The sequence below is a fragment of the Ursus americanus genome, chromosome 16, assembly GCF_024610735.1.
Source record: "Ursus americanus isolate L20-20 chromosome 16, mUrsAme1.1.p, whole genome shotgun sequence".
Taxonomy (NCBI): Eukaryota; Metazoa; Chordata; class Mammalia; order Carnivora; family Ursidae; genus Ursus; species Ursus americanus.
This window is the reverse complement of record NC_142142.1, coordinates 37,718,432-37,732,881: the sequence shown is the minus strand read 5'-3', so window position 1 is coordinate 37,732,881 and position 14,450 is coordinate 37,718,432. Positions and strand designations below refer to the sequence as shown.

Here is a 14,450-nt window from a genome sequence, read left to right as displayed (position 1 = left end):
TGGGTGGATGGTGCGCCTTGGAATTGCACAGTCTGATGGCTCAAAGGGGGGCTTAGTCAAGGGAAGGACCTAATATGAAGGAGCCTAAATGAGCTGGATGGAGGGGCCACTTAATTTGTAAAGATCTATGGTGTCAAAACTAGTGTCTGTGGGACTGAACTGATACGTGTTAGTGATCCAGTCATGATGTTATGAGTGTGTAGTATGTTGGAAAGGTGGTTCCCTTGAATACCATTATAATTCCATTCTATAAATATTTGTTGGGCTTTTGCTGTGTCTATAAATATGAGTACATCATGGCTCAGCCTGTCAAAATGCTCTTAGTTAATGGATAAGAGATGCTAAGCAAATAACCCGACTATAGTAGGATAAGTGCCAAGAATTAGAGTCTAGGAGCTCAATAAATGACACCCTGGCTTTGTAAACCAATTGGCAGATAAGACAAGTGAGCAGTCATATTTGAACTGAATATCATGTTCACTGGGAGTGAAGATGGTACTAGAGAATTAGGCTTAGATGTGCAGCAACAACGAGCTTCTAACTCAGATCCCCAGAACGAGACAGGTGCACACAGACAAGTGCTGGCTGTCCTGTGGGGTCTACAGTTCCCCGCGGGATGCTGTCCATGAAGCATGTACAAGGAAGACACAACAGAATATAGCTTCCTAAGGGAAGCCTGGTTCCAAAGCAAAAGACTGAAGGAAACAGGGGTCCTACTCCCAATTCCACCAATTAGGTAAATCCCTCCCCTCCTTGGGGGGTTAATTTAGGGTGCAGAAGGAAAAGAGACCTAACTAGTATGCCCTCTGACTCCCCATCAGGTACGTGCAATGTACTCTGGAAACACAGAGGAGAAGCAGCAGCAACTTAAATTTGCGGAGGACAGAGAGGTGGAGAGGTAGGGAAAGCTGCAACAAGGTGGCATCTGATTTGGGTCTTAAAGGATGACTAGAAGTTTTACAGGAAGGACATAAGGAACAATATAGATCCCGAATGTGTGATGGCCAGGAAGGACATGGCGGGTCGGGGATAACAGAGAGGGTAAGGAAAGGGGGGATGACTGGGAATGTCAGTGGAGACATAGATTGATGTTTGATTCTGAGAGGCCCAGTATGCAGGGCCGAGAAGCTTGAGTATTTTCAGGTAGGCAGTAGGGAGGAACTGGAGGTGTTTAGGCAGAGATATGATAAAATCAGAATTGTGTTATATAAAGAGGACTCTGAATGCAGTGTGGAGAATGACTCGTGGTTGTGTGTCGGAGGTGGGTGGGGGTGAGAGTGGAGAAGGAAGCGGGTGGAGGCTAAGAGAACAGTTCTTGCGGTATTGCAGTGGAATCCATTCCCATTCGGACTTCCTGACTCTGTGTTTAAATGGGAGGAAATAGAAGCTAAATTCAAGGTAAGATATTTCTTTCATGTTTAAGGTAATTCCTCTAATTTCTCATCATTTACTCCTACAGCCCCGATATTTCAGCCCCTGCGTTGTTCTGCCAACTATCATCGTAAGACAACTAAGAAATGTTTCAACAAGATTTTTATTTCCCTTCTCTCTGCTTTGTTTCCACAGTATCTCCCAAAATTGTGGAGATTTCTTCAGATATCTCCATTAATGAAGGGAACAATATCAGCCTCACCTGCATAGCGACGGGTAGACCAGAGCCTACGGTTACCTGGAGACACATCTCCCCAAAAGGTAAGAGAGGAAATGGAAGAATTGTTGGCCATAGCTAGGAGGTCGTGGCACTGGTGACTTTGCCCAGAGGGGCCTACATTTTTGATATCCTGATAACAATATACTCATGGCTCTGCCGAACATTTTGGTGTTCTCTGCAAGACAGGAATATATCTTGTAAGATTTCAGAAATCATATTTGAGGATCTCTCGAATCCTGGGGAAATGAATCCTAGTTGTTGTTCAGTGAAATGGTGGTGAGATGTTCCAGGTGAACTCCACTGGTCCTCTTTGCTGATGGAACAGTAAATACTGTTCAGTAAAATACTGAAAACACAAACACACAATGATGAATGAAATCTTTGAACGACCGTAGCCCTAAAAGTAAAATGTCCAAGTCTGCTTCTTCAGCATTGACAAATATCTGGTCCTCAGCCCATTAATTGCTTTGTGGTTTTATTGTTGTTTTACTCTGATTAATCCTAGATAACAAATATAGGGCAATGTGTGACTAAATTGCAAAATTTGCTTTGTCTAAATGTCTAGGTGTTTTGTAGACCAGACTGAGTGTTGTTTTGTGCTTTCATGGATTGAACATTAAACCTTTAGAATTTAAGGAGAGATGCCATTTATCATTAAGCTAGCTTTTATGCAAGGCGCATTAAATTATTTCATTTGTTTTTAAATATGTACTGAGTGCTTGTAGTAGTTCAGGCACTCTTCTGAGCAATGAGGCTCTAGCTATAGGCCAAAACATACAAGTTTCTGTTCTCATGAGCTTACATCTCAGGAGACAAGTGGCAAAAAAAAAAAAAAATGAATATAGAGTATAACAGGTGGGGGGAAAGATGAGAAGATAGAGCAGTTTACATTGACAGAAGAACCAGAGGTTTGGTCAGGGAAGACCTTTGAAAAGGTGATATTTGAGCAGAGATGTGAATAAAGATGCTTCATTTCAGTGTTAATTGCTGGTTAATGTGAACTATATTCTATATTTAAGTGTGTGTGTGTGTGTGTGTGTGTGTGTGTGCATGCATGTATGCATGAATGTATGTGTATTGCTGAGTACTGCACGTGTAAGGATTCTGAAGGAACCACAGTAGTAGATATCTGCTTAGTGTTGCAAGTTGGGTCCCCAAAAGCAGACCCTGAGAACGTGATTGGTGTATAAGAAGCTGTATTGGAGGAGCTCTTGGGATCAACTCCTGTGAAAGGGAAAGGAAGGAAGCAGGGTTGGGCCAAGGGAGAAGTTGCATGAAGACCAGTAGAATGTCTCAGCTGATGCTGTGGAGAGTTCTGGAGCTAGCATTACCTTTTAGCAATGCTCTCTGTGGAGGAGAGAGGGTGGTCTTTTACACCAGCAGAGTGCGCAGTCATGGAATTTGGGCTGTCCCCTGGAGGACTGTAACCTTGGGCCAGGGGTCTTTACAGGAGACAGCCATCATCAGTGGTAGCCCTAGAGTTCCGCCCACCAGCAGTATGTGATCCCCTGGGGCAGGCGACCTCCCTTTCTGAAGGTGGCAGAGCATCACGGTGTCCGCTCCGCTTGGACCTGTAAATAAAATCCGTGTAGGGCTATGAATGGGCCCTAATACCTAATCCCCTCTCCCAGATAGTGACAGATTTGCCCTGATGGAGGTTCTCAGAGAAAGCATGAAATTTTCGGTGTGTTTGGCCTGGATTGCTGGGAGCTGTCCCATGCCACCATTTCTGACGCTACCACTGTGAGCAAAGGGATCGGAGAGAGTACCCGCATGTCTGCGATTCTCTCGATTTGTAATGGCCTTACAATGCACTGGCCCCAAATCTGGGAGGAGGCTTACGCTGTGCACAGGACCATCCATGAGAGGACATGGCCCAGAGGCACGTTGGAAGGAGGGGCCATCGAAATGGGCAAAGTTCTAAGTCCACGGTGCATGCCATTCATCACTGCCTCATGCTGAGTCCCCAGTGCTATTGGATGCCCAGGTGGTCTGTGCCTTTAGAATCTGTGGAACATTCATCATCCCAGGGAGACCCACTGTGCCTTCTGTCAAGAAGCACTGGGCCCCACCCTCATGGAGCTCTCTGTATCTGTCGGGTATCTTCTCTTTCTCTTCTGGCTCTTCAGCTCTTTGTCCTTTCCTGGGTCCTTTTTTCCCCTTCTCTGTACATCTTCTCCTTTTGTCTTGCCCTTTCATGCTTTGTCTTTTAATTCTTTACTTTACCATTCTCTCCTAACATCTTAAACATTTGTTCATTAATTTCCTTTCTTTCCACATTTCCTTTTCCTTCTTCCCCCAGCCCCCACCCTCTCTTCTCACAATTACTTCTGTCTCTCCTCTGGCACTGGAGCCCTCTTCCTTTTATTTTGCTGAAGTTCACACTGGCACACCTTAGAGGCCTTTTTCCCCGTTGTGGCCATTCAGCAGACCCATTTCCCTGGGGGACTTTACCGGAGCCTCTGCCAGATGCTTCCATTTTACTGGGGCTTTGGCTGCTATGGAAACAGAAGACGGATCAAGGGGAGAGAAGCAGGATAATCAGAATCTACCTGTGGATCAGAGTCATTTAGATGAACGGCCTTTTCCAGATCCCTGGTCCAGATTAGCTCCGCCAGATTCAAACTGATGAGCCATGCCAAGCAGTAACTAATCACCTTAAACTCACCAGGGGGCCGTTTTCCCTGTGACTGATTATTTGGAGATCGGAGGTGTCATTGGGCTGCTGCCAGATCTGAACTGAAGCTAGAGACCCTTAGCAGTCAGACCTTCATCTTTCCCCACTAAATATGTCCAAAAAGGTACTTACTTTAAATAAGTTGGGACAGGCTTGGGGTTCCTTGAAGAAAAAAAGATATGACACATTTCAGCAAAGGCTCCAGAGGCAGGGAGCTGTTGTCAACTTTTGTCCCGTTCTGTGTGGGTTGATCATGTTTCAATCTGGACCGTTCTCACACACTGAATGGTTAGCTGACGGAGGCTAAGCCCGTTGGCAACCCTGATGGCTTCATTGCATGTTCTCCCTCCGGACTGATCTGTTTGTTTTGTACATTTCTGACAATCCTAGTTTCTTCCATCATAACTCATGTGGTGCTGCTTGCAATAAATTTATATAAACTTCTTTAGAATATGTATTTCTAGCCTTGACCACCTCTTACGTGGAAAAGGAGAACAGGAGTGTTAACCACCATTTTAGAAATGGTTCATACATTTTGATACACAGCAATTTAGGAGCGACATCTGATTGGAAGAGGGTAGAGGGGCCTTGTCCATGAATCGTCTGCCTAGCACTTCACATCAGATGGAGAAAAAGTCAGTTGTCCATATCCAGTGTCAATTGTCCATATCCAAGGTGGCCTCCCAAGCCACAACTCTGTGCTACCATTGATCATGGGGAGTAGTTTCCTCTTATTATTGGCAATATGTCTTCTAGTTGCCCTCATGAACCTACCACTCCAAAGAGGTCAAGAAGAAAGTGCATGAGTTTTATAAAGATACCTGCCCTCCCGCTATATAGTTGTTCTGGAGTGTGCGGATGTTGTTTCTACCTGCACGGGCCTAGATCTTTTCAGAAAGAAGTGCCCTCATGTCCCTGTCTCACCTGGAAATTACACCTGGATCTGCATGAATGTTTGATTGGCCCCTTGCCAAACTCTATAAGTGCTAGCATCCTCTCGCAGGGGTCCAAGCGGCATCCGGGGCCCCTGTCTCCTCTAGACACATTTCCTATTCACAGCTCTGTGCCTTGTCTTTTGTCCTCATCTAGGCATGCAAGAATTTGTTTTTGCTCAGCCCTAAGCTCTAGTCTTTCTGTGTCCAAAAGAATACCTTTAATGTTCTGTATTCCTCTGAGTCTTTCCTAAGTAAATAAAAACACCGTCTCTTTCAGGGTATCCTAAAAGGTGCTTTTTAGGACCTCTCTCTTCATGGAAAAGTGTTCTCAAAGCCCAATTTTTATGTCTCCAGTTGCCGTTGGATTGTAAAGCTTTAGAGAGAAGGCTGAGATTCCTATATTGGCACAACCCCAGGAGCCCAACATGAAACTCGGGTGAAAGCATCAGTCTGATGGCTGATGCGTGGGTTCTTCCATACATATGGAATCAGGGATCACTGAGCGTCCTAATGGAGCTGCCCTCCTGAGTGCACTCACTGACCTCCACCTCTCTCCCATCAAACAAAACACTGAAAATAAAAAGCTCACCAAGGCGGCTTAGAGAATACTTTGTACCCAGATACTGGTTGGGGGCTAAGGTCCAGTGAGCTGTTTACAGAGATGTCCTGATTTCTGATCCATGAGTTCTTTGAGGCCTATGTCTCTTTGGGGGCCTACATCTCACTTTGCTTCTTCACCTTCTAGCATAATGCCCAGCACCTAGAAAGCATTCAAGAAGTATTTGTTGATGCAGTGAACACGCACTTACCGTCGCCAGTGCCCCAGAGAGGGAAGCCTGTTCTCCTGGTTCAAAGACTTCGTCCTGATCCTTGAGGAATTCTCCTCCACTTTGATGTTGCTGTTGAGACCTGTGTGTTTCCTGCTGCCACTCTACTGGGGAGTCTCCAGGACATTTTCTCTGGTCTTCACAGGATTGTCAAGCCTTTCCTGAAGTTCCCCTGCTGGGGGACCTGCGGTGGCAGGGCTTGACTTGTCCTTGAAGGAGAGACTCCTTTTCAAGTACTCTTTTGAAAAAGTTGAGAAGGCTCACAAGTGACTTTGAAAGTGGGTCTTCTGTGAGCTCTCTTCCGCGCCCCCTCATTCCCTCTCAATCACTCCCCCGATACGTGTGTTTCTCTCCCCTGTCTTCATCTGACCTTTCTGGGGCTCTTGATCCTTTTGGTGTCTTACTCTTCCCAACACTAATTGTGCCTAAACCCTCAGTGGCTCCCAACAGTTTCAGAAAATAATCCTGGAAGTTCCAGGGAAAGTTAGTTCAGTGGTATATGAAAATCCACTGCTCCTCATGGGTTAAAAAAATAAAAATACGAAGAGAGAAATCAGTACAAAACAGGAGAAATGTTAGTTGAAAAATTCTCCCTGCCCCCCACAGTATGTGAATTGAAGGGGGAAAGAGATTGATTGGTTTTTCCCAGGGCCATATAAAGACCCTGGGGGCAGAACTGGAGCAAGACCACATGTCGATTAGGTCCCAAACCCAGCCCTTGTCATGGAACCCATTTCTTTCCACAGCATGCAGTGGACCCATACCCGCGGGACCAAGAACCTTCCTCGGCTGCCAAATCTCTTCCCCCCACCCCACCTCAGCTCTCCTGCTGTACTTGAAGAGGCCCAGGGAGCTGTTGGTTTTTCTGGGCCTTGTTCCTCATAGTTTTAAAAGTCACCAAAAGCCTCACCAACTTGGTGAGGACAAAGTGACCCTTGATGGAAGCTCTTCTCCTTGCCAATGCCCTGAGTCCTTCCCTCCGTGCCCCCCCCGCCACGCCCACCTATGTCCCCATTTGTCAGCACTGACAGGTCTTCCTCCCCAGCCAAGCAGGACACTGAAGCACTAATTGGCACTGGAGGTATCACAGCATGAGTTCAACCAGAGCTGGCAGGCGCCATGACTCCAGTGACAGCTCTGTGAAAAAGTGTCAGGAGCAGAGCTGTGGCATGCCATCGGCTGACTACAGCACCCTGGCACTAATGAGCAGCCTGTCAGCACCAGCATCAGGGGCCCCATGTGGCACAGAGATCATTAGGATGGCAGACGAGAAAAACTTATCCAGCAAAGAAGAGCCGAGGATGGGAGGAAAGGAGGACAAAATGGAACTAAAGGCATCTCCTTACCCACAGATGGTTACCACCCAGTAGGAGAGAACCAAAAAGCGTGCGTGTGCACACACACACACACACACACACACAAGAAAAAAGAAAAAAAATGTTTATAAAAGATTTCTGTGCCAACTCTGGACAACTCTTGGACTCTCATTTTGGTTGGATTGCCCTGTAGTTAATCGATACAGGCCATAAATCTTTTCTGCACTAAACCAAGGGGGACTCGGTGACTAAATTAACTCTCCAGTCATGGCCGCCAGTGCGATGAAACCAGGGGGCAAGTAGCCTACGTTCCAAAGAAAGAGGGACCTGAGGAAAAAAGGAAGCTTTGGGATCTGTGTCTTTTTGCTACTTTTCAGGGCAGGCCCCCTGCCCAGGGAACGTGCTGGGCTGCCAGCTGCCTGCCTGTCTTCCGTTGGAGTGTGAGAGTCTAAGAGACACAGTTGAGAGAAGGAGCTTTTTTCCTCTGTTCCTTCATCCTGGAGGTGGGTTTGGGAAATGGCCAGTGGGTCGGCTCTATTTTTCTGCTTCCTGAGGGCAGGTGTGAATTTTCCAGCTCCATTCTTCTGCTTCAGGCTTTATGGAATGTCTGGTGCTTCTTTGAGATTTTGGCTACCTCTAATGGCTCCCTCCTCATGGGTGGAGTCTGCCCAGTAGAAGGTGGCCATCTGTCTGAGAGGGATGGGCCTTGAAAGCAGGTCCAGCTGGATTTGAAGTTCCCTCCACTACTAGTTCAGATCAAGGTAGTGATGAACCTTCCAGAAGGGACTTTTCTTTATTAGTTTTGTTCTTGCTTCTTGGCATGGCACTGAGAGTTTTCATTGTTTGGTTCTGGACCTCATTTGCCCCGCACACTGCAATCACAGTAACGACTTGACATTTACCACATAGTGGGTGTCCTTACCTTTGCACTTCCCATCTGGCCTCCCTAGACCATCTCCTTGCACCTTTTGGATAGAGTTCTGCACTTGTTTGAAGACCACACTCAAGTATTACCGGTTTGAAACCCTCTAGTGACTTTCTTCAAAGTGAGTCATCCCTTTTTTTGAGATCCCATAGCACTTTACACGCGTTTCTAATGATGGAAATTCTTACCGTGACTCGTAGGCTCACGAGGCCCTCTACTCGTCCAAGGGATCAGGACCGCAGGAACAGTTCAGCTGCTTTATTCTATCCTCAGTGCCTCGTACAGCACAAAATGTTTGCAGGCCCTGTAAGTGACTGTTGAACAAAGAGGCATCTAATCGATGGATTTAGTATGTTTCATCCCTTTTTAAAAATTAAGTCTTTCTGGTGCAAAATTGAAAACAAAAGCAATTTTAGTGAGTAAAGGGTAAGATAAAGGAGTTTCATCTCTTCCCATCATCTTTTCCTGTCTATCATAGATTTCCCAAACCAGTCCAAGGAATTTATAAGAAAAGGTTCTCTCCACTGGTCTGTCCCCAGGACCGAGCCTAAGACCCTTTATCTGCAAGACTGAGATAATAAAGCCTTTCTGACATGGATGTAGTGAGGATTAAATGTGCTCATCAGTGCCAAGCGTCCGGCCCCGTAATGACACGTAGTAGGTGCCCAATGACATGAGCTTCCGTAGCCCCAGCTTTCACCTACCTCTCCCTCCCACTCAGGAGACAAGAACAAAAGGGGAGAAAATTAAAATTCTTTTCTCTGGAAAGGTTGAATCCTTAACAAAAGCCGGAGCTCAGTCAATTGCCAGAATGGATAGATATTCAAAGGTGCTTAATCAGCACCTCCCACCCCCCCCCATTTTCTAATTAACATAGGTGCTTGATTGAAATTCCCAAAGTACCCCCAAGTAGCTATCCCAGGAGAACCAAGTAATTGCTATTGCAAAAGATATTACAGTGGTCATTGATGGTGGAAGAAAAAAAAATAATTGCATCATAAGTGAAACTGGCAGATCTCCTGTCCAGAATAGCAGGAGAGCATACGGTATGGGGCCCAACCTATACAGCGAAAGCGATTTATTATGATAAAGATAAACCAGCGGCACAACTTCAAGTCTGGGGCAAAGTGATCCAGAAGCTCGTTAAGCAAATGGTTTAAACACAGACACACAGACCAAGGTGGGAAAGAAGAAAGCCGAGGAAGGCATTTACAGATGACTGTTTAACTCAGTAATTCTCTTTAACTGTAAAACTACTGCGGGACAGATACAGTTAGGGTAAAATTTGCCAGTGTCGATAAGCATTTTCGTAAGTTTAAAATTTATGATCTGGTTTAAAGCAATATTAGAGCTGTGCAACTTCCTACTTCAAAGAAGAGGAGAATCATAAAAAGACTAGTGGGGAAATTAATGAGTTCAATGTGCCTGGATTGAGAACATATGAAACCAAGCCTCCGCCAGAAACCAAGGGCAGGAGTGCATACCACAGGCACTGTTTGTGGTTTTACCCAATTATTTTAAAACCCTTGAAAAATGTTGTAGAATCAGACGTCTGCGGAATTCAGACATTGCTAACAGCATCTTTCCCCACACTCTCCTGAGTCGGGCTATTTATGCTGGTACTTGGTGACCGTTACTATGCAGAATTGTTTTGATAGAACAAAAAAGGAAACATAAAAGCAAGAAGATTGTATCATCTGCCCCACAGATGCTAACCAGCCCTGGCTGAGTAAGCTGCAAAGGGCTTCTTAAAATGGCAGCCCCTCCAGGCCTGGAGACCCCATTTCTGATGAGTACCTATGGTAGGTAGCTCTACTTGGGGTATCAGAAGGGTCTCAGCAGGGCTTCACCGCCCACCACAACCACAGTGACCTCCTCACCGTCACACCCCTCTATAGACTACTAAAGGCTGTGGAGTCCCTTGTCGAGGATCCACCAAGAATTGCCATGGCAGCTTGGAGAAAGTTTCCTTTCTAAATATCCTTATCACCAGGACTTCAATGTGTTGTTCTGACTTTATACCAACTTTTGGATCCTGAGTCTTGGCTTGATCTGATGTGACTGCTTTTCCGCTGGAGTCCAGATTATAACCAGAGTCTCTATTATCCAAAGTTAACAGTTGCTGGATGCTTAAATATGTGCTAGGTACTCTCCTGGACATTTACACATGGTGGTATGGATTCTTCATAACAGCAGTGTGAAACACACCCCATGATTACACCGCTTTACCAGCGAGAGAGGGAGGCTTAGACAGGTCAGGCTAATGGGTCAAGGGCACACAGCTCCAAGGTGCACTGCTGACATCCAGGCCCCAGCGGTGTCTCCAGAACACATGTGCTTCACCGCTGCTGTATAGCACCTTTCTCAAAGGCTGGTTCCTGCCCTAGCAACGTTAGCATCATTGGGCTTATACCCCAGAGCTAAGGTGGGACCCAGAAGACTGAACGCTAGCAGATCCCCCAGGTGATTGTGATTACAGTTGAGTTTCAGAGCTACTACTTATAGTAGTTGCCTTGTGCTGAGCACTGTGCTTTCCGTACTTTCTATCACTTAATTCTCACAAATGCCCTAATAAGTAGACATTAGTTTCATTTTAGTGATAAGAAATGGAGATTTTAGGGGATGTTTTTCCCACAAATATGAAATGGCCAAGGTGAAATTCAAATCCAAGTGTCTTTGACTCCAAGATCCATATTCTTAATGTGTATTGATTTCCTGCCTGATTTCTGACCCATTGCTTCTTCTGGATCTTCTGAGACATGTCTACAGTCTGGCTTCAGACTTCCTGCCAGCCCAGGGCTTATGGCCCTTGGCTTGTCCACTTTTTCACAGCATTCTTGCAAAATCACCCACACCCTTGTTCAGACACTGGACTCCAGTGGGGGCATTGTGCTTGGCCTTGGAATTCCATCCTCCCCAGCGATCTGAGGCTCCTTTCAGTGGATCTTTACATGAATACCTCTGAGCAAAGGACAGAGCCCCAGCATGAAGGGTTGACCTTGCCTCAGTTCTCCGTGACTTCTGTTCCTCCCACCGAGTCGGCCTTTGTGAGTTTTATGCTCTCTACCCTTCCCCTTCCACCTTGCCCAGGACCTGTGGCAGTGATGCAGCTGCTTTCTGACTTGATTTATTTTTTCTTCATGTTAAATGCTATCATTCACTCACACAATGGTATGTCTTCTGCTTTGATTGTTATTATTAGGTTGTTTTACACTTTAACAGCTTTGGATATGAAAAGAAATTGCTGGATTCCAGGGTATGTTTTTCATTATCTGACTCCATTCAGTTTTCCTACGTGTCCTTGTGGTATTTGGCATATTTTATCTTCTTAGTGGTGTAAAATGCTTTTACTACTGGAGCCAGGGCAGTTGGGAAAGAATGAGCAGAATACCAGTGCGGATCCTCTCAGATCAAGGAGGCTCCAGCCTCCTTCCTGGCTAGACTCTGCAGGTTCTCCAAGAATTCCTGCACGTTCAGATTGCTCATCGCCTTTGAATCTGAGGTCAGGATGCTGCAGTTCTTCCTTCCCCAGAAAGAGATCTTAGCCACTTCTCCCCAACAGTGACTGATTCTCTGCTCACACCCGCCCCTCGCCCTGAAAAACAAGTCCCTCTTCCCTCTTCTCACAGAGAGTTAAAAGGAATGACTTTGGACTTCATCTGTTCCTCCATAATGGATTCAGGACTCCTCCTGTTGAACTGTTCTGCACCCAGGAGGCCTTGTGTTCCTTCTCTAATTTCCTGCATCAGTGCTTTGCCCTCTACTGAATGGTTCACTGGGGTCACCGTGGTTGAAGATATTTGGCCAATAATCAGCATGATAGAGAAAGACAAATGGCTTTCTCCCTTCATTGATTTATTTATTCTGTCACCCACCATTCCAGAAAAGGATTGAATCAGAGAAGGTGGCAGAGATTACACCTTCCTCCGGAAAATTTCTTGGCAAAACGATTTTGACTGTTCCTATATGAATTTGTGTATTACTCAATAATTGTTTATGAAGCTACCTTCTCTCTGCTAGGTGACAGTCCTAGGCATTGGAGACACATGAATGAACAAAGCAGACAAAATTCTGGCCTCAGAGAGTTTCTGTTCTAGGGGGAGAGACAGAAAATAAAAGGATGGATATGTAAACGTTATAATGTGTTGTATAGTAATTACTGCAGAAACATTAGTCAGGATAAAAGGCAAAGAGATTATCTGCGTGTGTTTTGGGGTTGGTATCTTTTTTTTTTTTAACCAAAAAACACCTTTAATTGTCAATGTTTCTGATGTTTCAAATTTAGTGTACTAAGTAAATATTAGTTTAACCATTTTGCTGTCCATACTCACTTAGAACCAACCTTAAGCTTTTTCATGTTGTGGCAAAAGTTCTTAAATCCTCCAGGAAATCATGTTTTTGTCATTAATTATTAAGATTGCTTTGCACGGTTTAAGCTTACGTAGGTGTTGTAATCTTAAATAGAGCAGACGGGGATGGAGTCGTTAAGAAGACAGCCCATGAAGGTTGTGGGAGGACACTGGGCTAACTCCAGCAGGAGAGTTCTCGGCACGGCTGGCAGTGAATACAAAGGGCCTGAATTGGGACACAGCTGACAGGTTCAGGATCATCAAGGAGCCCGTGGGGCTACCAGATTAATGTAATGCCTACCTTCCTCTCAAGAGACTATAAGCTTTACGAGGGGAAGGAACATCCTCTTTCTTGTTTACTGCCAGGTGCACCAATGCTTAGCACGTGACTGTCCAATTATAGACATTCAGTATTTGTTCAAGGAATGAGTGAATCAAGGCAGCATGGGGTTATAGGATGAATAGTTGAGCATGCTGGAAAGTTACAAGGTTCAAATTAGAAATTATAGTCCCTTCATTAGTGATTGCAGGTTCTAGAAAATAACATGGTCAGGCCAATGATAGTGATAGAATATGACTGAGACAGAGGGGAAGGTCCATGGAGAAGAGGGGTCCAGGTGGCTGATGGTGCAGGTGTCTGGAAAATCATCAAAGGGAACATTGAAGTCACCGCAGATAATGGCTGAGGTTAGTGACAAGTAGGGCTGTGAGCCACATGTGAAAGCCCTTAAAGAATCATGAGGGCTTCAGGACATCAGCCATTGGCAGCAAAGATAGGTAGATGCAACATTGCCAGAAGGCAAAGCTTTAAAGGGATTTTCAATAAATGTGTGAAAGAGGAATGGTCTCCAAGCGATCTTGAGGAGTGAGAAGGACCATCACCCCGACCTCCAGATGCCAAAACAGATAATCCAGCAATTTCTTGAGAGAGCCACCGAGGAAATGTTGCCCTCAGGAAGTAGCTGGGTTTTCATCACTTAAGGCCGTTCAGGGGGCCTGGAGGCTGAGGGCCCAGCGGAGCATTTTGCTTAGGTAGTGAGAGGTGTTCCAGAAAACATAAGGTGGGGAGAAGGGGAAATGAAAGCGTTGCAGGACATTGAGGGAACAGGCATTCCGGTTACACAGTCGCTCTGGCAGTGACCAGTGTGGGGCATGTTGAATTTAAATTGCCCCCAGTGGAAGATATAAAACCATACTTCTCAGATTTCAGCTGTAGCCTGTTCCCGTGGTAAGGGGTAGGAATCCCTTTTCTTCCTAAACCTTAAGGAGGGGTGGTGAAAGTGGTAGCTTTGGGCAAGTTTAAGTCTTTTTTTATGACCCAAACCAAGGGGACTAACTTTTAGGAGGCCATTAAAAGGTCAAATTCAGAGATCATGAGATAACAGGAGAAGAGAGGAGGGTATGGAATTAAGAGATACGTAGGGGGGCAAATTACCAAAACCTGGTGATAGGGTCAGTGTGGGTTAAGAGTGCGGGTGGAGACTATGTTGACAAGAACTCCTAGGTGTCTGGATTCCTCTCCTTACTGCCTGTTTTTGGGGACTAGGGATTATCTATCTATCTGGCTTTTCTCCCATGGGGCAATTGGTAGGATATTAGGAGCTAGCTGGTGTCAGATTTTTTTTCTGTCCATTGATCCATGTAGGTTAGCTCCCCTTTCTCCAAAAGTGATCATAACAACCCCAGACTTATTTATTTTTTTAAAGAATCAGGATTCATTAGATTGAACAGAAATGATAGAGTACAACAGAGTTATGATAAACAGGCAGA

At 45.4% G+C, this 14,450-nt stretch overlaps 1 protein-coding gene across 6 annotated transcripts in view; it reads left to right on the top strand.

Moving 5' to 3' along the window:
- The window catches only part of NTM (neurotrimin), a 929,604-nt gene that overhangs the window by 815,389 nt on the left and 99,765 nt on the right, over window positions 1-14,450 (top strand). For all 6 annotated transcript variants that reach the window (XM_087868273.1, XM_087868272.1, XM_087868271.1 and 3 more), the window contains one exon: window positions 1,567-1,692. In XM_087868273.1, the coding sequence (XP_087724399.1) occupies window positions 1,567-1,692 (126 nt within the window). The remainder of the gene's footprint in view (window positions 1-1,566; window positions 1,693-14,450) is intronic.